This window comes from Scomber scombrus, chromosome 13 (assembly GCF_963691925.1).
Source record: "Scomber scombrus chromosome 13, fScoSco1.1, whole genome shotgun sequence".
NCBI lineage: Eukaryota > Metazoa > Chordata > Actinopteri > Scombriformes > Scombridae > Scomber > Scomber scombrus.
The window spans coordinates 29,069,227-29,094,412 of record NC_084982.1 but is presented as its reverse complement, the minus strand read 5'-3'; the positions used below and the strand labels follow the sequence as shown (position 1 = coordinate 29,094,412).

At 39.7% G+C, this 25,186-nt stretch overlaps 1 protein-coding gene across 1 annotated transcript; it reads right to left on the bottom strand.

Moving 5' to 3' along the window:
- Positions 1-670: 670 nt before the first annotated feature.
- Positions 671-2,910, bottom strand: c1ql2 (complement component 1, q subcomponent-like 2). The gene is made up of 2 exons (XM_062431891.1): positions 2,326-2,910; positions 671-850 (listed from the first exon to the last, which is right to left on the bottom strand). Exons 1-2 carry the CDS (start codon positions 2,905-2,907, stop codon positions 671-673), a joined length of 762 nt encoding a protein of 253 aa, XP_062287875.1. The 5' UTR covers positions 2,908-2,910.
- Between the last annotated feature and the right edge of the window lie 22,276 nt (positions 2,911-25,186).

Sequence of the window (25,186 nt, the reverse complement as noted above, 5' to 3'; positions counted from 1 at the left end):
ACGGTTACTTGTGGCCTACAGCCTATATGGGTCCACTGATTTTTATTTCTTTTTGAATAAATATATACATAAGTGCTTATAGACTGCATATATCTTAGTGAGACACACTTTCAAGCAAAGAAAAATAGCATCACATCACACAGCAATGTCCTCTGTATACAGGGTGGGCATCAAGGCGTATTCAGTTCAGTTTAAATACACCCCTGAACAGGTCAATTAATAACCTCAACTCCACAAAATACACAAAGAGACAACGCAACAACACCTGCACTGCAAATATAGACTGTGAATCCGTCATGTGAATGCGGTTAATCTGGAGCAGAGTCTCTTATTTTTCACAAACCAATGGAGGAGAAATAAATCTGGGGTCGTTATTTTTTTGCAGAATCGTTAGCTGTGATTTCACTTATTTCCAAAGTTGAACAAACAGTTTCAGAGGAGTCCTTGAAGAGTGTGAAGCTGCTGTGGAAATAAATTGATTAAAAAAAACAAAAAAAACCCCCACAATAATCCACACAATTTAAAAAGAAATGTTGGGTTTTAAGACTGAATATGAAGCTATAAGTGGCATCTTCCTCTTGTCAGTCTGATTAACTGTGTGTCTTAAATTAAAAATGGAGTTTATTTCTGTCATTGCAGTTCTGGGATGGAGTGGTGAGAGTATCCCACATTAGTCCGGGTACAAAAGGAAACCGGAAAACGTGCTGTATTTGTTGTTATTTCCGCCGTGCGCCTTCCCGCCGTCCAGCTTCACGTAAATCTCGTCCCCGGAGTCCAGATGCAGGACGACGCTGTTGCTTGCGTAGTCGTAGTTCTGGTCTGCGTCCTGTGCTATGGCGCTGGCTCGGACCTGCAAACGAAGAGAGAGAGAGAGAGGGAGAGAGAGAGAGAGAGAGAGAGAGAGAGAGAGAGAGAGAGAGAGAGAGAGAGAGAGAGAGAGAGAGAGAGAGAGAGAGAGAGAGAGAGATTTGACCCCAGCAGTGAAACCCCTCCACCCACACTGTAAGAAATGTGTGTAGAATTAACACCAAAATGCTGTAAATTCATGACATCAAAAAACTGTAAATGGAGCATTGTTTACTTTACAATAATATTTAGTAAAATACTAAACCAAACATAACGGTTCATTTTAAAGAAAGAAAAAACAACATAATCCTTTGTAGAAATGAGGTATTAGTGTAGTTTAAACACAGAAAAACCGTAATACAAAAATCAATACAGTGCAGTTTAATGACATTATTAACATTATTATATTATATATTATAACGTTATGTGTCAGGTTGATTTTTGATCAGTTAAATATGAGTCTTATAATGAGGCTTTTTTTAGTTAAATAATGTTTGTTTGGTATTTTTCAGTGTAATTGAAACAACTGGATGTAAATCTTACTGAAAGAATTGGTTTAATAACATAATGCTCATGCTAATTTAGCAGAAATCCAATGGGTGAATTTACTGGATTAAAATGTGATTTAATGCATTTTTTTACTGTTACATTTACAGGTTGTTCTGTAAAGCTGATTTTACAGTTTGACCGTATTTTTTACAGTGTTATTCCGGAAACCACAGCTGCCAGTTTTTTTTTCCTTTAAAAACAACAGGATCTTTTTTTTTTTACAGTGCACTCTCCCCACCAATAGACTCACATGGTTCATTTACAGCAGGACAATCCCAACAATCACACATAAACTCCAGATCACCATAAAGCAAGTTTATACATTAACTGACCAAACTGGATAAAATAAAATAAAATAAAATAAAAACAACATCGATGCCACAGCCAGGGGCGATTCTAGGATCAGACCTTTAGAGGGGCCCCTGCTAAACTACTCATTTCACTGCATAACGTAAATTACAACAACAAGTATTCATACATAGTAGAGTGTTCCACTATAGTGTATAATAATAATAATAATGGTTCAGAATAAACAATGACAGATTTCTACAGAGAGGAGGCTGAGATAGTTAACAAACCCTGAGGGAAACACAATGTTAATGACAGAACTATCCAAAGTACATTAAAGCTGTTAATAAAACTATTAAAAGATGACAATGATCATTTATTTATTTTTAGAGGTGCTGAGATCAAATTTAGGGGTAGTTGAACCCTAAAAAGGGTCTAAAATCGCCCCTGGACCACAGCGTGCTCGCTCTCCATGGCTCTGTTGCGCATTAAACAGCTGATTCACGCACGATGCAATAACCGTAATTTATGTATATTTAATGCACACACACACACACACACACACACACACACACACACACACACACACACACACACACACACACACACACACACACACACACACACCAGGAGAATATTTACCTGTCCGTTTTTGCACAGGTCAGCCCACATGCTTGTCCCGTCTCCTCCGCGCATCAGCACGTGATAGGTGAAGTAGTAAATCCCAGACACCTGGCAGGTGAACTTGCCGGTTGTGGGGTCGTAGTGGTTCCCCAGGTTCGTGATGATGTCGTCAAACCTCAACACTTCATATCCCTCGTGAGGGTTTTTCAGACCCACATAAAACGCGATCTTTGACCCTCCAATAGCAGAGCCCGGTTCTCCGCTGGTGTCGGTGCGCGCTGTGCCCGTTAAGCTTGGGTACCCGATCTTTCCCGCGTTCCCTCTGTCCCCCGGTGGCCCTCTTGGACCGGGTGGGCCAGGTTCCCCCGGTGGACCCCTCGGCCCAGGTTTCCCCGGCCGACCCGGCTCTCCTTTAGTCCCTTGAACAAAACTCGGGGAAGGGATCGCGCTCAGGTCCTGCATGACCTCCAGAGCCGTGGCGCTGGGTTTGGGGTTGTACGGGTCACAGATCATCCGGCAGGTGCCCATCATCTCATAGTGCGCGTCGGTCTTGGAAGTTTGGACCAGAAGAGGAATCGCAATGATGAGAGCCAAAACCATGACGATGCCAACCACAGCAGCCACGATTCTCTTCCTCTGGAGAGTCCGAGAAACAAGCGCTAAAAAGTCCGTTTTACTTTGGGACGTAATGGTGGAAGAGGGTGAGAGCGCGCGCACAGAGAGAGAGATGGACCAACAGGGAGTCACTCAGTGTCAGGATGAAGGGACAAGAGAGAGAGAGAAACAAACACGCTGTCACCTCCAGCCCGGTGCAGCCTGCAGCAGTTGGGTGTCTGTGTCACTTCACTTCACGCAGCTGACAGCAGGAATATTGGGTTTGGCATGGCGGCACGCGGCGGGTCTCCGAGCACAAACAGGCTCCCAGCGGTTTTTGTTCGTCTGCAACAAGCGAGAGGAGTCGAGACCGCTGACGTAACGAGTTCAGGGCAAAGCCTGTTGCAATTTGGATTAAGACTGTGAACAATAATCACGCCATCTTTATGTATGAATTATAAATCCCTCTGCATAGCTTCCAGGGAATAGGATCAGGAAGCATCACTGACACTTTAGCAGACTGTGAGACATTTCCTCTCTTATCTCCTCTCCTTTAGAGAAAAGCATCTAGATGCAGGATGTGTCTTTGAGAGGAGGGGCTGAATAAATTAACTCACATGAAGCTGCTCAAAAGTACAGTTATTAAACTTGATTTAATTCTCGTTGACATTGAGATCTCAGAGAACAGCAAACATTGATAATCAGCATACAGAGATAATAAGACTAGACAGAGTAATGCAAACAAGGACACAAGCTTTAAAACCTCTCAGGGGAATGACATCATTTAGTTAAATCTACAATTTAGAAGGTGCAGAGTGCCTGAAACCAGCTGTAGTATTATGAGCGATGTAGTATGCAGTATAACAGTAAAAGTACTGCAGTATTATGAGCGATGTAGTATGCAGTATTACAGTAAAAGTACTGCAGTATTATGAGCGATGTAGTATGCAGTATTACAGTAAAAGTACTGCAGTATTACAGTAAAAGTACTGCAGTATTACAGTAAAAGTACTGCAGTATTATGAGTGATGTAGTATGCAGTATTACAGTAAAAGTATTGCAGTATTATGAGCGATGTCGTATGCAGTATTACAGTAAAAGTACTGCAGTATTATGAGTGATGTAGTATGCAGTATTACAGTAAAAGTACTGCAGTATTATGGTGATGTAGTATGCAATATTACAGTAAAAGTACTGCAGTATTATGAGTGATGTAATATGCAGTATTACAGTAAAAGTACTGCAGTATTATGAATGATGTAGTATGCAGTATTACAGTAAAAGTATTGCAGTATTATGAGCGATGTAGTATGCAGTATTACAGTGAAAGTACTGCAGTATTATGAGTGATGTAGTATGCAGTATTACAGTGAAAGTACTGCAGTATTATAGTGATGTAGTATGCAGTATTACAGTTAAAGTACTGCAGTATTATGAGCGATGTAGTATGCAGTATTACAGTAAAAGTACTGCAGTATTACAGTAAAAGTACTGCAGTATTATGAGTGATGTAGTATGCAGTATTACAGTGAAAGTACTGCAGTATTATGAGTGATGTAGTATGCAGTATTACAGTGAAAGTACTGCAGTATTATAGTGATGTAGTATGCAGTATTACAGTTAAAGTACTGCAGTATTATGAGCGATGTAGTATGCAGTATTACAGTAAAAGTACTGCAGTATTACAGTAAAAGTACTGCAGTATTACAGTAAAAGTACTGCAGTATTATGAGTGATGTAGTATGCAGTATTACAGTGAAAGTACTGCAGTATTATAGTGATGTAGTATGCAGTATTACAGTTAAAGTACTGCAGTATTATGAGCGATGTAGTATGCAGTATTACAGTAAAAGTACTGCAGTATTACAGTAAAAGTACTGCAGTATTACAGTAAAAGTATTGCAGTATTATGAGCGATGTAGTATGTAGTATTACAGTAAAAGTACTGCAGTATTATGAGTGATGTAGTATGCAGTATTACAGTAAAAGTACTGCAGTATTATGAGCGATGTAGTATGCAGTATTACAGTAAAAGTACTGCAGTATTATGAGCGATGTAGTATGCAGTATTACAGTAAAAGTACTGCAGTATTATGAGCGATGTAGTATGCAGTATTACAGTAAAAGTACTGCAGTATTATAGTGATGTAGTATGCAGTATTACAGTAAAAGTACTGCAGTATTATGAGCGATGTAGTATGCAGTATTACAGTAAAAGTACTGCAGTATTATGAGCGATGTAGTATGCAGTATTACAGTAAAAGTACTGCAGTATTATGAGCGATGTAGTATGCAGTATTACAGTAAAAGTACTGCAGTATTATAGTGATGTAGTATGCAGTATTACAGTAAAAGTACTGCAGTATTATGAGCGATGTAGTATGCAGTATTACAGTAAAAGTACTGCAGTATTATAGTGATGTAGTATGCAGTATTACAGTAAAAGTACTGCAGTATTATGAGCGATTTAGTATGCAGTATTACAGTAAAAGTACTGCAGTATTATGAGCGATGTAGTATGCAGTATTACAGTAAAAGTACTGCAGTATTATAGTGATGTAGTATGCAGTATTACAGTAAAAGTACTGCAGTATTATGAGCGATTTAGTATGCAGTATTACAGTAAAAGTACTGCAGTATTATGAGCGATGTAGTATGCAGTATTACAGTAAAAGTACTGCAGTATTATAGTGATGTAGTATGCAGTATTACAGTAAAAGTACTGCAGTATTATAGTGATGTAGTATGCAGTATTACAGTAAAGTAGTGGTTTGGTCCTCTGACTGATATATTATTATTATGACATCATTAGATTATTAATAGTGAAGCATCAGTGTTAGAGCAGCATGTTACTGTTGTAGCTGCTGGAGGTGGAGCTAGTTTACACTACTTTATATACAGTTAGCTAGTTTAGTCCAGTGGTTCCCAACCTAGGGGTGGGGCCCCTCCAAAGGGTCAGCAGATAAATGTGAGGGGTGGTGAGATGATTAATGGGAGAGGAAAGAAGAACAAACTAAGTTCTGATACATAAATGTGTTTTCAGTTTTTGGACTTTTTGCTTTTTATGATCATCAGTATCTTCTGTTAAAATCTGATGTTTTATTGTGTCCTCCATCCTGATTCCCTTCTTTTCCTCCAGTCATAATTGCTGCAGCCACTAGAGGACTTCTGTCACTTTAATATGGACGTTGTTCTGGAGCACTTGCTGAAATGACTGATTCTGACAGTTTTTCTTGGGAAGTCTTATTTACTGATTACAGGCTGACCCAGCTGTCTAAGCACAGACCATCATGAGTTCAGCAAACCTTTGTGTTCTTACTGTACTGAAATCAAAGCACTTTGTTTGCAAGTCTAGCACTCATTATACATTTGTATTAATATGGCATGGTACTTTTATTTTAACTCTATTAAGTCTTCTATGAAAACTGCTTTTTATAGACAAACCTTCTGAAAGATCTGTGTTGATATATATTTATTCAAAATATTTTCTTTATTTTACTATTCATTCATTTATGCTGCTCCCTTTGCTTCAGTGTTTTCTTATGTAGCCTATAATATTGATGTGTTAGTAATGCCATGTGTGTGTCCTGGGTTTTAGTTGTGTGTAATTGTGCAATATGTGGTTCATGTGGCCTCTCAGCACAGAGGAGGAGGAGCATTCTCCAGGAGACTTTCTGATGAAGTCATTTTAAAATTCACAACTTTCAAACAGCTGATGTATCCTATATTATCCATGTATTGAGCATCGTCCAAGACTTCATCCTCCTCTCCAATATGATGTCGAACCTGCCGACCACTTCATCTTTGTTAAAGTGTCAGTGATAAATAAAGGTTGGCAAGATGAACAATTCAAAAATATATTAAACTAGATTTAAAAGCAGCATCAGGTTTGTTAAAATGTACATTTAGTATTTTTGTTGGTTTTATATCATTTGAAATGACATTTGAACCATTTTTTAACCAAAAGTAAGACTGAATGCTCCTGAAAATGTCAAATGGTGTAACCACAAAAGAATGATAAACATTACATATTTTATCACCTACAGTGTATTTAAGTGGACTTATACTAATAATGACTTCATTTAAAACATGTAAATGTTTCCTGATCTCCATGGTTACCAGAGTAAATGTAATATTTAGAACAATTGTATTCCATTACCTTTATTTAATATAAAAGTTATAATGTAAGATCATGCCAAACTAGTTGATATGGTGTTTTATTGACAATTTACTGTTTTTAAGTAAGTTGAATTATTTGGTACAAAGTTTTTATGGTTACACCACTTAGACATTTTTGCCATAATCCTCTAATATATTCTCTCTAAATGGATTAAAAGCAGAAATTTGATGCTGGGTCCACAAAAAAAGAATGTGTGCAAGTTATTCATACGTTTATTTTCACATTTTAACTCCTTTAAATTTAAACTAAACCACATGGACACTAATAAAACATAATTGACCCATATGTTTATGTCCAACAGCAAAGTGAAGTTAGTCAGTCTGACCTCGTCCGTGCACGAAGACAAACAGCTGTTTATGAGCTTCAGACGGCTGAAACTTCATCTTGCGAGTTTCATTCACCACAAACATAAAAATATCTCATAATTTTTGAAAGTTTTCAGCAAATTTAGTCATAAACTTTGATTCCCTGTAGATTGTACAAGCAGAATTATGGAAAGTGCCACTCCACCAGTCCAAGCCGGATTGTGGTGGGAAGAGAGTTAAACTATTTATGCTGCAGTCGCCCAGTTGGGGCCCCCCCTCCACTTATGGGTGTGTTGAATAAAGTATGGAAGTTATGACTCGATTACTATGATGAGGTGTCCTGTGACCCTGCTAGAGGTTAGACATAGCAGCTCTAACACCCGGGAGGAGCTGCCTTCATGTGTTTGTCATCCAATGGTTTCAATCCTGACAGATCTTACATCATCTGGCTTCTGGTTTCAAACTAATTGAAGCTTAGAGGTTCCCGATTGGAGGACACCATGGGCTCTTGGAAGCGCCTCCATACGCTGCACCACCACCTTCAGCTTCTGGGTGAGGCAGTTGGAGCCTTCGAAAAGTTGGCTGGTGCCCATTTTCTGTTCACCTAATCTGCTATAGAGGCACGACTTGCTTTCTGTCGGCAGGATCAGCTAATCCTTATCTCCAAAGATCCGGGATTTAGCCTCTCCTCATATCCCCTTGTCTCAGCAGGCTAAGCTAGCAGCTAACAAAGCGCCCATGTTGATTCCCAGGAGCTCCTCCACACACACACACACACACACACACACACACACACACACACACACACACACACACACACACACACACACACACACACACACACACACACAGAGAGAGAGAGCGCTGCTGCATGAACAAATCCATGCAGACAAGTGCACACAAACAGGAAGCCCCAGAGCCCCCACAGTGCACAAATGAAATGATTATGTTGGTGATTAGCATCCGTGTGAAAGCATCAAGAGAAAAAAAGCTGAAATAAAACAGATTCACTCTCAGCTTGATTTTTAAAAATTGAGTAATGCATATTCATCGTGTGTGTGTGTGTGTGTGTGTGTGTGTGTGTGTGTGTGTGTGTGTGTGTGTGTGTGTGTGTACTACAGTATTCCCCATGGTAAACAAGGTCAGCGGTGGCTATGGGCAATGTGTGTCTTGCCCACCCAATTAGGATTTTTTTCTCCTTTTTCCAGCCAATGGAAAAATATTTTTAAAAATACCGGTAAAATGTCTAACTTCTGAGTGGGTGGGTAACCTACAGCCCCCCACCCCCCTACCCCCCCAGAGCAGACAGAGCTCTGAAGTAGACCCGTCTGCTGCACAGTGTCACTTGGAGGATGCTGAGGGGAAGGGGTGTTGCTATGACAACTATGGACTCTTATGGCTCAGGCTACACACACACACACACACACACACACACACACACACACACACACACACACACACACAGGTCAAGACAAAGGAAGTAAAAGCACACACACACACACAAACGCACCAACAACAAACCAATCAAAAATCACACAAACCTTTAACCAGCTCCTACTCATATATGTATTGGAACAAATTAATAAGAGGTTTAGAAGAGGGTGATTGCCATGAAACTTCACTATTAACCCTCACATACTGTTCATATTCTCTCCTCACAGTTTGTTCTCCTCATAAAAAGCATCTCTACCAAACATTGAACCACAGATGTGTTTAGAAAGCATCAATAGTCGATCTGACTGATCAATAAATGTGATTAAACCTTGATTCATGTTTCAGAGAGCAGAGAGAGTGTATTTTTTAGCTTTTACACCACTAAACATCTCCTATCACACAATATCATGTCCTATTTTACCTCAGACATGAAAATATAACACTGCAATAATGATTGAAATGTTATTTAACCTTTGTGTCGTCCTCCTGAGTCAAATTGACCCTGTCTGCTTTGACTGTTCCTTCTTTCCTCCCTTCCTTCCTTCCTCCCTTCCTTCCTTCCATCTGTCCTTCTTTCCTCCCTTCCTTCCTTCCTCCCTTCCTTCCTTCCATCTGTCCTTCCTTCCTCCCTCCCTCCTTCTTTCCTTCCCTCCTTCCTTTCCTCCGTCCTTCCTTTCTTCCTTCCTCCCTTCCTTCTTTCCTTTCCTTCCTTCCCTCCTTCCTCCCTCCCTCCCTCCTTTCCTTCCTTCTTCCTCCCTCCCTTCCTTCCTTGACTTGGGGACAACAGGAGGGTTAATGTAAAGTGTAAAATGAGCAGAACTTTCTGGAGCTGTGGGGTTTATTGTAGAACCATTAGAGCCATCAGTCTTCACTGCTACATCATAAAAAGAAATCCTCATAACTACTATCTTATTAAAACTATTAACTATTCATTTCACTAAAACACATGTCAATAGATACGGAGATAATCTGACCCAGAACAGCCTCAATGGACAAACATTTGGAGCATCTATACAAAAATATAACATTTAAACATATTTTCATTTTTGTGCATTTTGGGCCACTTTAGGAAAAGTCATCACATTTCAGAATAAAAGACATTTGGGGCGTTTTTACAGTTGTTAAATTAAACCTGAACAGTATGTAAGAGATTGACAAAAGGTTTATTTCAATTCATTAGGAAAGCTATTGGGCAATAAATGGAGAGAGAAAAAACACACATGCATCTTCATGTCTGAAAGAAACAAATACAACTTTAAATTTACACAATAAATCTCATACACGTTGACATGAGGTCAATGATGTTGTCAGTTAAACTAAATGTACTTAAGATGAGATGTGAACTAAACAATAAGATAAAACCTCTCACCAGGTCTGCTGCCTTGTGTGAAGGTGAAAGAGAATGAGTGAGAGGGAGTGCAGTCTTTAAATAAGGCTCGAGTGGATCAGTTGAGCTAAATCAGGACAATTAGGGCGACAGGGTGAAAATAAACAAGAGAAGGACAGGTTGAAAAAGGAAATGAGGTAGGTGAAGAAACGGAAGTGGAATGAATAAAAGAAAATAGTGAGTCTTTACTACATTCATGTGAAAATACAGTTTGAGCTACTCGTGAATTTCCACCAGCAGTCCATTTGCATCAATTCAAATGTAAATGATGAAGGGAGAAGGAAAGTCTGAGGAGACAGATCTGTGAGTGCCAGACACATCGACTTTATATAAAGATGGACATCATGACAGTTCCTCAAAAGCGAAGCCAAAACATCTCAATCGCCACCTGGTGTCTGACTGCAGTATAGGTCCTAAGTCCCACCCTCTCCGTGTCCACAGAGGGGACATGAGCCAAATGAACTGAGAAATCACAAGTGCACATCAAATAGATTTTTCCCAAAGATGGTTTCTATAATTTTTCTGAGTTTATTTTTAATTAGTAATTTGATGATATAAAAAGGAGGTGTGAGGTCATGATTGACAGCTGTGACAGCCGCTCTGAGACCTCCGTCAGACGGTGGGACAGCTGAGGGGTTGTGACCCTGTACCTTCCACAAACACTGCCCCAAAGCAGCTCCATCTCTGTGTTTGGTGTCTTGAAACCAGCAAAACAGCCTCAGTGTGTGGACATGTGCACTGCCGGTGAGAGTATTGGTGCTAGTCCTGTCACAATAGGTACTTTTATTGGACGATATATTGTCTCAGAAATAATCCCGATAAACGATATTATTGTCATCTGAAGATCATTTTATACCACTGATATAATGATAATATAATAGCATAATAATGTAAAACCACAGACTGCCATTATGGTTGGGGACAGAGTTATTTACCTTTAATTCTTCTGCAGTCTCCACTCAGGACGAGCACAGTGAGGAATGGAGGACACTACTCACTTAGCCAATGTGACATGATTAGCCTCTTAGCTGCTAATGTGAAGTGTGGTAATACTGAGGTCAAAGGTCATGTCCATGTATCATAACATTATTGTACGATAAGTCCATATATAGACGTGATTATGTCTATATTTACGTTATTTCTACGATAAGTCGATATAAAGACGTGATTATGTCTATATTTACGTTATTTCTACGATAAGTCGATATATAGACGTGATTATGTCTATATTTACGTTATTTCTACGATAAGTCGATATATACACGTGATTATGCAGATATTTACATAATTGTACGATAAGTCGATATATAGATACAATGATGTCTATAATAACGTTATGTACGATATGTCCATATATAGACGTGATGATGTCTATATTTACGTTATTTCTGCGATAAGTCGATATATAGACGTGATGATGTCTATATTTACGTTATTTCTACGATAAGTCGATATATAGACGTGATGATGTTTATATTTACGTTATTGTACGATAAGTCGATATACAGACGTGATTATGCAGATATTTACATAATTGTACGATAAGTCGATATATAGATACAATGATGTCTATAATAACGTTATGTACGATATGTCCATATATAGACGTGATGATGTCTATATTTACGTTATTTCTGCGATAAGTCGATATATAGACGTGATGATGTCTATATTTACGTTACTTCTACGATAAGTGGATATATAGACGTGATGATGTCTATATTTACGTTATTTCTACGATAAGTCGATATACAGACGTGATTATGCAGATATTTACATAATTGTACGATAAGTCGATATATAGATACAATGATGTCTATAATAACGTTATTGTACGATATGTCCATATATAGACGTGATGATGTCTATATTTACGTTATTTCTGCGATAAGTCGATATATAGACGTGATGATGTCTATATTATGTTATTTCTACGATAAGTCGATATATAGACGTGATGATGTCTATATTTACGTTATTTCTACGATAAGTCCATATAGACGTGATGATGTCTATATTTACGTTATTTCTACGATAAGTCGATATACAGACGTCATTATGCAGATATTTACGTTATTGTACGATAAGACAATATATAGGTACGATGATGTCTATAATAACATTATTGTACAATAAGTCGATATATAGACGTGATGATGCAGATATTTACGTTATTTCTACGATAAGTCGATATATAGACATGATGATGTCGATAATTACGTTATTGTACGATAAGAAAATATATAGACGTGATGATGTCTATATTTACGTTATTTCTACGATAAGTCGATATATAGACGTGATGATGTCTATATTATGTTATTTCTACGATAAGTCGATATATAGACGTGATGATGTCTATATTTACGTTATTTCTACGATAAGTCGATATATAGACGTGATGATGTCTATATTTACGTTATTTCTACGATAAGTCGATATACAGACGTGATGATGCAGATATTTACGTCATTCTACGATAAGTCGATATAAAGACGTGGTGATGTCGATAATGACGTCATTGTACGATAAGACAATATATAGACATGATGATGTCGATAATTACGTTATTGTACGATAAGAAAATATATAGACGTGATGATGTCTATATTTACGTTATTTCTACGATAAGTCGATATACAGACGTGATGATGTCTATATTTACGTTATTTGTATGATAAGTCGATATATAGACGTGATGATGCAGATATTTACATCATTGTACGATAAGAAGATATATAGACGTGGTGATGTCGATAATGACGTCATTCTACGATAAGTCGATATATAGACGTGGTGATGTCGATAATGACGTCATTGTACGATAAGAAGATATATAGACACGATGATGCAGATAATTATCTTATTGTATGATAAGTCGATATATTGTCATTGTATGATTACATGACCATAAGTTATCATGTAATGAGAAATAAAACATACCATGGCCTTTTTCTTCAGTCCTACCTGAATCGGTGTGGCGCACTGATATATTTTTAATAGTTTTTGGATAACAACGCAGGTCTACGGCACAGTCGCAGGTGCTCATGACTGCGATTGTAGGTGTTGAGATGGGGGCCCTGTGCTGGCCAAAGACCTCCAATATGGCAGCCAGAGAGTGTGTTGCATCATCTAAAGTCCCTCCATCTGTGCATAATGTTTGCATCTGTGTGTGTGTCCCTTGCCTGCGTGTCAATGCCCTTCTATATATAGTCGACTGTGCCTCAGGTCAGACAGCCACACACTGACATACTGGCTGCAGCTTGTTTATCAAGTGGCCTGTTCATTAGATTCATGTACTCTGCTGTCTGCCTCCATGACCAATACTGTTGTCATATTTAGTGACTGTTTACAAAATAAGATTGTCACATTTCATTAGAAAACATTTAAATTCTGCTTTTGTTAGACTTGAGTTGTGTTTAAACATTGAATTCAACAAATCAATATTTATCAGTTGGTAAATTTTTAGCATCAAATTCCCTCCTAGTATTTCCCTGTTGAGCTGTGGTGGAAGTATAGTAACAAAAAGAGGAACTTTGGCACTAAAAACACTGTAACGTTGAAACATAGAAGACTTGATTTAACTTGATTTGACTAATGTGGACGGCTGAAGCTTGATATTAGCTTCAGTTCAAGTTTTAAACACATTTTTGCAAATTTTTGTGGATTTTGTCCCCCATTACTTACACTTTAAGTGCATTATGATGGGATCTACACTGTTGAATAGCTTCAGAATGTATGTTAATACATGATCTGAATAATTAAAACTAAGGTATAGTTGGCTTTAAAAAAAACATACCATAAAAACCGGTGTATAAGATTTTTTGTTTTTTTTTCATTTAAAAGTGGGGTGCGTCTTATGCACTGGTGTGTCCTGTACAGCAGTAAAATGCAGAGAGAGGTCGGACCTGGATTTTAGGTATGTTAAACGCCTTCCACACTAAGATCAATAACTATAAATATAACAATGTGGGTATCCACATGTATGAACTATAAACAGCAGTGTCAAGCACACAGAAAAATAAATAAAATAATACCAGGCACGTTCACCGCATGTGCTCATTCAGTGTGTTGATCAGAAGTATTTCAGACACTAGTTTGGGACAGCAGCTGATGTTCAAGCGCAATATGCAAAGGATCAAAGATGAATAGCTTTTACTGAACTGTGACAGACACACAGTATCTGAAGCCTAAAAGGCCCTATGTTTCCTCAGGCCCACAGGTATGGCCATTCCCTTATGCACATGTTGTTTTTCATCTAAGAAAATTCTTGAAAGACAAAGGGCTGAGGGAACATAGGGCTGAGGGAACATATGGCTGAGGGAACATACGGCTGAGGGAACATAGGGCTGAGGGAACATAGGGCTGAGGGAACATATGGCTCAGGGAACATAGAGCTGAGGGAACATAGGGCTGAGAGAACATAGGCCTGAGGGAATATAGGGCTGAGGGAACATAGGGCCGTGGGAACATAGGGCTGAGGGAACATAGGCCTGAGGGAATATAGGGCTGAGGGAACATAGGGCTGAGGGAACATAGGGCTGAGGGAACATAGGGCAGAGGGAACATACGGCTGAGGGAACATATGGCTGAGGGAACATAGGGCTGAGGGAACATAGGGCTGAGAGAACATATGGCTGAGGGAACATAGGGCTGAGGGAACATAGGGCTGAGGGAACATAGGGCTGAGGGAACATAGGGCTGAGAGAACATAGGGCTGAGGGAACGTAGGGCCGTGGGAACATAGGGCCGAGGGAACATAAGGCTGAGGGAACATAGGGCTGAGGGAACATAGGGCTGAGGGAACATAGGGCTGAGAGAACATAGGGCTGAGGGAACGTAGGGCCGTGGGAACATAGGGCCGAGGGAACATAAGGCTGAGGGAACATAGGGCTGAGGGAACATAGGGCTGAGGGAACATAGGGCTGAGGGAACATAGGGCCGTGGGAACATAAGGCTCAGGGAACATAGAGCTGAGGGAACATAGAGCTGAGGGAACATAGGGCTGAGAGAACATAGGGCTGAGGGAACGTAGGGCCGTGGGAACATAGGGCTGAGGGAACATAGGGCTGAGGGAATATAAGGCTGAGAGAACATAGGGCTGAGGGAACATAGGGCCGTGGGAACATAGGGCCATGGGAACATAGGGCTGAGGGAACATAGGGCTGAGGGAACACAGAGCTGAGGGAACATAGACACGCTCCCTTTGATTCAATCATGAAGACAATGACCTTTGACCACTAAAGGGTGTTTGTACTGCTAAACTCGAATAAGAAAGGTGTAATACATAAGAATAAAAGTTACTGTCCAGTGTAAGAAGAGGCACATTGTCAGATGTCAAGAGTAGCACTGACTCAACTACATACCAGTACTAAAGGTTACAAAATCAGTTTGTTGGCAGTTTAATCACAAGACACCCAAAGCTGAGCATCACCAGCAGCCAAAGCCAAAAACTGTCTCTCACTCAACTTCTGCGTAAATGTCAGTTTGACACATTCAGCGAAGCAGTGCAACACGCTGTGGGCTAAAACTGCAGCACGTCAAGAAGTCAAACACAATTATACACAAAGAGCTAGAAGAAGTGTGTGTGCGTGCGTGTGTGTGTGAGAGATAGAGAGAGAGAGAGAGAGAGAGAGAGAGAGAGAGAGAGAGAGAGAGAGAGAGAGAGAGAGAGAAAGAGGGAGAGAGAGAGAAAGAGAGAGAGAGAGAGAGAAAGAGAGAGTAAGCACACAGTGTAAATACAGTCTTAATTTTAGATGCTTCGATGTATTAATAATGAAAATACAGATGAGATAGAGTGCACGGTATAAAAGATATATTTAAATGAAGCTTAGCGAAAGTTCAGACAGGAAGTCCACCTTTTTGTATGCTCACTTCATTGTTTTATTTCTCATTCTTTAGTCATCCTAACCCTTCTTACAGCTCATACTGATCTCTGTCAAAGCTCATATTTTCCTTGCTGTTATTTCTGGAGCATCAATTGACACATCAGCTGTTCACATACCCTGGTCAAGTCTAACCAATAGCACAGTGACACACCTTCATTGTCAGCCTATCTTATTGCAGCTGTCTATTTAAATGTTCTCCCTCTCTGCTCAGGTGCTCTCTTGATGATGTTCCTCCCCATCACCACCCAGTCTTAAGATTCCTCAAAGCAACACTTCAAATTCATCAGCCCAATCAGTTTCAGCCTTAAGATGACTTGTTGTGATTTGGCCGAGATTGATTGATCGAAGTCATCAGCCACCACCAGTGTCTGGACTCCATGGGGAGGATCTATCATGCTGATGCTCAGGATTTACATCCTTCGATTCAAAAATTCTCCCTGCAGAGTCCAAGCGCCAAAGACTATGACAATACCTAATCATTAATATCATCTGCATAATAAACATATTTTACTTCTCTCCTGATTGAAATGCAATAAAGGCTGATTTGTTGCAACACATTTTTAAATGTAACTTAAGGAAGATTCAGTGATCTTTAGGGGTATATACGAGGACCAAGTCTTACTCAACAAAGCAAGAAATGATCTTTGTAACTCTGAATGTCCAACACTGCTGGGTTTGGAGAACAGTGTATGAAAAGTGAACCCAGAGGCCTGATCCGACACAAACAGACACAACACCCATTTTCGGTCCCATCAAAGGTCAAGAAGAAATGAATGCTACTGCTTTACCTTCAGTGGGAAGTCGAAAGTTATTTGCCGTATAATAAGACATCTTTCTAAAAAGTCTCATCTCCTAATGCTTGTTGACTAGACCCAAAAGCAGATCCAACAGTATTGCTTCTGGGCTTCATCAAGTTGTTAAAGTAATAGCTTTTTGTCATTCAGACAGAGGTGACTTTTACATTAAACAGGACATATTCTTTTTCTTGTAATTATCGTTTACATACTGTTATGATGTCAGATGTTAAACTTGGTCAAAGTTCCAAAACTCACATATGTACAAGTGCTCACTGTAAGACAAAGCACAGGGGACAGTGAACTGAGCGGCTGCATAAAGGACCAGTAGAAGATAAATAAGGAGTTTGTAAAACTGGAAATCATGTAAAGATATTCCAGTAAAGACACAGAATATTAATATAGATCTGGAGATGTGAAGAATATGTCTCTTTAATGTCACTTATAGTTTCACGTAAACATGACAGGACATTTAATGAAAGAGACGCTAAAGCTCACACAATATTTAGCATCTGAGTTAAAAAGCAAGCAGCTGGTCAGCAAAGACTGAGCAGCTTTATATTTTTTACTAATACTAACGGTGTGCTGGAGTTAAATATGTGGATCAACACTTAGTTACCAAGGGCTGCACACTAGCCAGCTGCTGCTGCTCGACATTTAGTTACACATTGATTATTTGCATATACTACCTTATACTACCCACATCGTAATGACACAATGCTGGTTGAAAACTGGCTAAGTCAAATTAAAATATTTTAGCTTGCTGTGGGCATATTTAATGTTGCTTTTGTTTCTCATGACTGAGTTACTTTTTGAATCCAGTGTAGGTTTCAGGGATGTGTTGTTTGTATGATTGCTGTGTAAGCTGTGGTCAGAGTCATGCTCCGCTCCTTTCCAGGCAAAACAACAGCAGCGGGGCCTTGCCTTCAGTAGTGCTTAACTTTGGTTGTGACTTGGAGGAAGGTCACTGCACAGGAATGTAAATAAAAAGATGCCTCAGTCAACATAAGCCTACGATTCAATAGTGGAAAGGAAGACAAAAAAAGACAAAAGTAGCTACAAAAGCAGCATTTGCGTACATTTGTGTCTGTGTGTTTGCCTCAAGAAAAGAGTGGAGTTAAAAGAAGGAGAGGAAGTTAATAATGTGTTTGCCTTCAGCTACATCACTGACTGAATCTCTGCTTGAGAAAGAGGGTTTGCTCTTTGCTCTAATTTTCTTCTGTCTCTTTTATGTCTTTTTAGTAAAATGATGATTCCCATTTCTCTCTGGAGACACACTAACAGAGCTGCAGCCAAATGACAAAGAGTGCAACAGAGAGAAGAAAAAGGAATTATGAAATAGCAATTAGAATAAAAGAAAACAAGCAGAGATTATAAAACAGAGGGGAATAAAATGAAGTTACTCAAAAATATGAACTGTCAGAACTGGGATAATAAAATACAGCAATATATCAAACGTTCATGGAAGTTTTCCAATAACAGAATGATTTTAGAAGAGATTTAAAGATGTTGCCTGTCTGATCTGGATTGGCAGTCAGTTTGGTCTATCGGATTGCTCAATTGTTTTTTGGTAAAGGGATCAAGAATTTTAAAACGTTTTTGGAAAGCCTGCATTTAACATCACTGAGGCAGGCAAACTTATTATCAAGGCTGCTGGTGTTGTTGGTTTGAAGAGGGACTGATGACTGTGTGTCATCTGTCTAACAGTGGTGCGAGATGCTGTGGTTCTGACTGATCTGGCTGAGAGGAAGCATGCATATTTAAAAGTGGGCCAAAGATAGAGCCAACAATTAAAATGGGCAACAGAGAAATATGTATTTGCTCTGGCCGCAGAAAATGTTCTATTGGAGAGGTTTGAATGGATTAGATGTAGAGCAGTTACCAACCCAGGTTTCAAAATGGTGTAAGAAAATGGACTGGAGTGTGACTGTAGAGGCAGGAGACAACTCAGCCAGTACGTCCATGTGGCCCCCACATGAGTTAAATGCAGGCTATGTGGGTACTGAGTGGGCATGGGCTTGAACTGAGCAAATTTAGCAGGGCCCACATTGTTTCAGTAGCATGGGCCCCACATGTGAACCCATGTGGGCTGACTGTATGAGCCCCATAAGGGATGTAAGTGGACTAAGCTGGCATGGGCATAAACAGGCAAAATCATATTTGAAGCCCATGTGGGCTGGCTAAATGGGCCCTATTTAAGGTCCATTCTGGTCCCACTGCGGAGCCCATATGAGGCCTACAGTGTTGTATTGGTATACTTTAAGGTTTTATGTAGTGTTTGTATTAATGATCTTACTGTCTGTCCATAATTTAATATCCAAATATATGTAGATGTTGCCCCCCTAACTTGATGGGAGTTAGGGGGAGTGGTTGGAAACCCGGCTGCTTATTGGGTCGCTGTATATATTAACACAGAAGCAGACAACAGTAGCTTCCTTTCCACTCGGCTGCAGGATTTATTCTGCTTCACAAAAGTATAGTGAACAAGTATACAATGTTACAGTGCAAAACTACTTATTTCTTAATTATTCATTACACAAATGCATACTCTTTAGGGGAATATTAACCCACCTGTATATATTAACACAGAGGCAGACAACATGAGCTTCCTTTCCACTCGGCTGCAGGGTTTATTCTGCAGCGCTGCCTCTATGGGGTTCTAGGTTCCTCCTAACCGCTATGCGCCCTCTGCTGACATCTTTTAGTATTACACAACCACTGTAACCAGTACACTGTAATTGGCATTTAAATCACGGTTTCGAACACAATTAAAATCAATTATTATTTTTAACAATCAACTGTAACATAGTTCCTTAATTAACTTACTTTTTTTAACATCTTTGAAACTTCCTTTATATCACCTTTCAAATACATATGCTGCATTTTTTTTTAACCCTTTACATAGATGTAAATTCTATTAAACCACAGACTGCATGCTGAAACATCATTTTTTATATCTAAGCCATTGTTTATGTGCCCATATAAAGAATACTGCTTTGTAAGACAGAACTAGATATTTTATCAATTTTACTACATTCTGCATTCATGTACTCATACACAGGACAATTGTTGTACACGGAAATAACTTTAGAAACGCAACCAAAGCCAAATTTGCCTCAGGGACGTACTCGAGGATAGAAGTATGCTCAGCGAGATTTCCACAGACATACAGATGCTACCCACATCACTGTCGCTCACAAAATCACTGTAATTACACATCTCCTCTTGGGTATTACGGCTTTGATAAAGTAGCTTAAAGTCTTTAAGACCATGGCAATACAGGTCTTCTGTCTAATGTCATTATCATACAGGAGATTTTCTCTTGTCATGTATTAGCGGTCCCTTCATGTTGGCATCATTTGGGGTCGACCAATAAGGAAATATTTTGATTACAAAAATTTATTTTTACAAAAGAAATTGATAAATGAGAGATTGAACTCTTGCCCATATGTATCTAATTCCTAAGAAATACCTAAAATGTTCTGAAGAGCCAACTTAGAAGTAAACATATTTCTCACTGAGTGTGAGCAATACGACATTTATCAAGAGGTGTAGTCCTACTTAAAGCCAAGCATAGGAATAACCTTTAAAATCACACTGAAATGAAACGGCATTTTAGTTTTGTCTGCTACAGCAAGATATCTTCTCTGTAAGTTACTTGTCTTGTGATGTCCTTTGAGAAAAATCAGAAACCTAAAGGTGGAAAATTACTTAATAAAGTCTTTGATTTCAGATGGCGCGCTACATGATCCACAGTTCAGTCCAGTCTAACAGGAACAAATAATATTAAGGAGCCTAAAATGAAAATTACAGGATTTGACTGGCAATTTTTTAGATTTTTCTTATTGTCATCAAATCTCATGTGTGTGGCCAAACCAACAATGAATGGGTCCCAACACTTCGACATCGCATTACATTTGCTGAAATGACACTGTAGAGCTCCAGTGCATGCCACATGTGAAAGCTGTCAGAATATTTCTGTATCACACCATCATACAGTTTCTTCTGATTTGGATTGAGAGATGATGCTGGGAACCCTCCAGTTTTATACGTGGTGTTCAGATGAAGCAGAATGCTGCGTTGCTGTTGCTTAAACTTTGTCCGACAGTAGCAATGGGTCAGTGGACCATGACCCCAGAGTCCAGTTCACCTTCACAGAGACATTTGCCCACTGGTGCTGTTTTACAATGCAGATTAGTGTGAGAACAGAGCGGCCTGCAGGTCCTGTTTCAGTTCACTCCACTAGATCCAAAAGGTGTTTTGTAAAAAATAAAAATAAATATATATATATAAATGGAAAAGGTCAAAATCCTATAAAATTCCTTTGGTTGCAACGAGCAAGAATATGCTGCACACTGTAGATTAACCCTAAACCAACTATCCTTTTTTACTAGCATTTTTTTTAATAGGTTTTCCAGTTTATTGACATACAGTAACTGAAAATGACGAATAAGGCACAATTGTGTAACGTTATATCAGAAACCCTTTTAACCTTTATCCACCTGCAAGGGTGGGTAAGTGTGGAGTTAAGGGTGAGCTGCTGCTGTAGGAAGTTTAGGAATGGGAGCTTAGTCTGCTTCCGAGTCCAGAGACAAGTTAGGGCAGTCTCTAATCGAGCAAGATCAATCGCCGGGCCAACAAGGTTGTAAAAGCCATAGCTGACCTCGTCGTCACAGAGAGGTTAGTGTCAGGAGAGGTTGCCCAAAGTGGTTGATAGTGGGTTGGGGAGAATAGTCTGGCCATAGGCTCTGCTTATGGTCAAAGCGCTCTCCCCAAAGGTAATCAATTTAGGTCAAGACCAAAACATGTGAGCATGAATAGCAGGGGATTGTTTGGGTCTGTTGCAGGGGTCACTAACAGTTCAGTACATTCTGGATCATTTTGCATTAACGTAATGGACTTTGTGGAAGACTTTACATTGGATTAGATCATGAGTCCCTAATCTGGAAGAAACAGAAAAGATGGGAGTTTGGAAAATGATATTTGCACGAGAGTTCTGCAAAGGGTGTATTTGTATAGTTTGTTGATACTGATGATACCATAACTATGCCAGGTTTTGAATGCCAGGTCTGTACTTGATGTTGTCCAGTATTTAACCAGTTAGAGGTTCTTATAATTGTTGCTTGGATTCAAATTCTATGATAAATGCCTCCTTTCTTAAAAGATATGTCTGTATCTATCTATCTATCTATCTATCTATCTATCTATCTATCTATCTATCTATCTATCTATCTATCTATCTATCTATCTATCTATCTATCTATCTATCTATCTATCTATCTATCTATCTATCTATCTATCTATCTATCTATCTATCTATACATACATACATACATACATACATACATACATGCATACAAGAGACATAAGTACAAGGGTCAGTAGATAGACACAAGCACAGGAACGATAGGAAAAACATCGGTCAGTAGACACAAAACAACGTAAAACAGTATTGTGTTGATCTGTTTACAAGAAATAATCAGTCTGTTTTGAGTGGTGCACTTGTAAAGGAAGGAAGGAAGGAAGGAAGGAGAGAAGGACAGAAGGAAGGAAGGAAGGAAGGAAGGAAGGCAGGCAGGAAGGAAGGAAGGAAGGAGGGAAGGAAGGAAGGAAGGAAGGAAGGCAGGAAGGAAGGAGGGAAGGAAGGCAGGCAGGGAGGAAGGAAGGAAGGAGGGAAGGAATGAAGGAAGGAAGGAAGGAAGGAGGAAAGGAAGGAAGGAAGGAGGGAAGGACAGAAGGAAGGAAGGGAGGCAGGAAGGAAGGAAGGAAGGAAGGAAGGAAGGAAGGAAGGAAGGAAGGAGGGAAGGAAGGCAGGCAGGGAGGAAGGAAGGAAGGAAGGAGGGAAGGAAGGAAGGAAGGAAGGAAGGAGGAAAGGAAGGAAGGAAGGAGGGAAGGACAGAAGGAAGGAAGGAAGGAAGGAAGGAAGGCAAGAAGGAAGGAAGGAAGGAAGGAAGGAAGGAAGGAAGGAAGGAAAGGAAGGAAGGAAGGAGGGAAGGACAGAAGGAAGGAAGGAAGGAAGGAAGGAAGGAAGGAAGGAAGGAAGGAAGGAAGGAAGGAAGGAAGGAAAGACAGATGGAGGGAACATTTACCCTAACAGCTGAAAACATTGGTTAGAAAATTAGAAAAGTCATCAAAAGTAATAAGTTACATTATTTTGATGAAGTCATTGAAATAGTTACATTACTTATTACATTTTAAACAGAGTAACTAGTAATCTGTAATCTATTACATTTCCACAGTAACCTTTCTGGAATGTATTTAAATGGATTTTATGAGCTTTATGTGCCTACTACTGCTCTACAGTGACTGCTATAAAGACACACACACACACACACACACACACACACACACACACACACACACACACACACACACACACACACTCACACACACACACACACACACACACACACACACACACTCACACACACACAGCAGCAGCAGCAGCAGCAGCAGCAGCAGACCTGCAGGATGCCTGACTTCATCTACAACAAATTAATCCACAGCTGAATATAATTTCCTGGCGAGGATCATTAAACATTTCACCTAATCAATCATTTGAAGGAGCTGGTGAACATCACTCAACTGTCAGACATGTTTTTGAAGATGTGATGAATAAACATATCTCTGAAATAAATCAAGCAGTTATCACATGACCATCAATCCAAAGCGGAACACAGGGAAGCATTAGTATAAATATCTTATAAATGCTGTTGAATCCTCGTCTGAGCCTGAAATGCCAAACGATCCAACCGCAGGGAGCCTATGAGAGGGACTGAGTGGAAAGGTCAACACATCCAAATACACTAATTAACAGGGCCTTGGTTTTATTTATAGTTATAGTATAGTTAGTAGTAAGTCTTATTCAGTTGAGGAAAAGAGTCTTTTCTTTTTGGTGTGCTTGTTTCAATCTCAAACAGTGATTTCTTTATTTAAAAGTGTATTTAACAGTTATTAACGTGTCCTAAATTAATACAGGAAGGAAGGAAGGAGGGAAGGAGGGAAGGAAAGAAAGAAGGAAGGAAGGAAAGAAGGAGGGAGGGAAGGAAGGAAGGAAAAAAGGAAGGCAGAAAGGAAGAAAGGAAGGAAGGCAGAAAGGAAGGAAGGAAGGAAGGAAGGAAGGAGGGAGGGAAGGAAGGAGGGAAGGAAGGAAAGAAGAAAGGAAGGAAGGAAGGAAGGAAAGAAGGAAGGAGGGAAGGACAGAAGGAAGGAAGGAAGGAAGGACAGAAGGAAGGAAGGAAGGAAAAAAAGGAAGGCAGAAAGGAAGGAAGGAAGGAAGGAAGGCAGAAAGGAAGGAAGGAAGGAAGGAAGGAGGGAGGGAAGGAAGGAGGGAAGGACAGAAGGAAGGAAGGAAGGAAGGATGGAAGGAAGGAAGGAAGGAAGGAAGGAGGGACAGAAGGAAGGAAGGAAGGAAGGAAGGAATGAAGGAAGGAAGGAAGGAAGGAAGGAGGGAGGGAAGGAGGGAAGGAAGGAAGGAAGGAGGGAGGGAAGGAAGGAAGGAAAAAAGGAAGGCAGAAAGGAAGGAAGGAAGGAAGGAAGGCAGAAAGGAAGGAAGGAAGGAGGGAAGGAGGGAAGGACAGAAGGAAGGAAGGAAGGAGGGAGGGAAGGAAGGAGGGAAGGACAGAAGGAAGGAAGGAAGGAAAGAAGAAAGGAAGGAAGGAAGGAAGGAAGGAAGGAAGGAAGGAAAGAAGGAAAGAAGGAAGGAGGGAAGGACAGAAGGAAGGAAGGAAGGAAGGAAGGAAGGACAGATGGAGGGAAGGAAGGAGGGAACATTTACCCTAACAGCTGAAAACATTGGTTAGAAAATTAGAAAAGTCATCAAATGTAATAAATTACATTACTTATTACATTTTAAACAGAGTAACTAGTAAACTGTAATCTATTACATTCCCACAGTAACTTTTCTGGAATGTATTTAGTCTCATTGATGTGCATGTAAAATACTGCAGAAAAGCATGCTCATTTAAGTGGCAATTAAAAAAATAAAATATTTTGTATTATATGTGTAGATATTACAGAATGACATTGAAAGCTATAGATGAGACAGCGTCAGCCCTGTGTAATATAGAGAAAGAGCGACACCCAGTGGAGACAAACTGTATGTGCAATTATCATTTTCCTTTCTCTTGCATTTAATAAGAAATAAATATTATTACAAAGAAGAATGAGCCTGTGTCTCTTGGTGTGTAGTGTGTGTGTCACTCTTGTGTAACTTTTGCATTATCAGCAGACTGAATCACCTGTGAGTGTTATCTTCCACTGTCAGACGCGATGCCTTCACTTGCTGTCGGAAATAC

Bases quoted from the DNA above. Each gene is read 5' to 3' on its own strand.
- c1ql2 (XM_062431891.1), bottom strand. From the start codon at position 2,907: ATGGTTTTGGCTCTCATCATTGCGATTCCTCTTCTGGTCCAAACTTCC. The intron at 851-2,325 runs GTAAATATTCTC...CTTCGTTTGCAG, and splicing joins ACCTGTGCAAAAACGGACAG to GTCCGAGCCAGCGCCATAGC.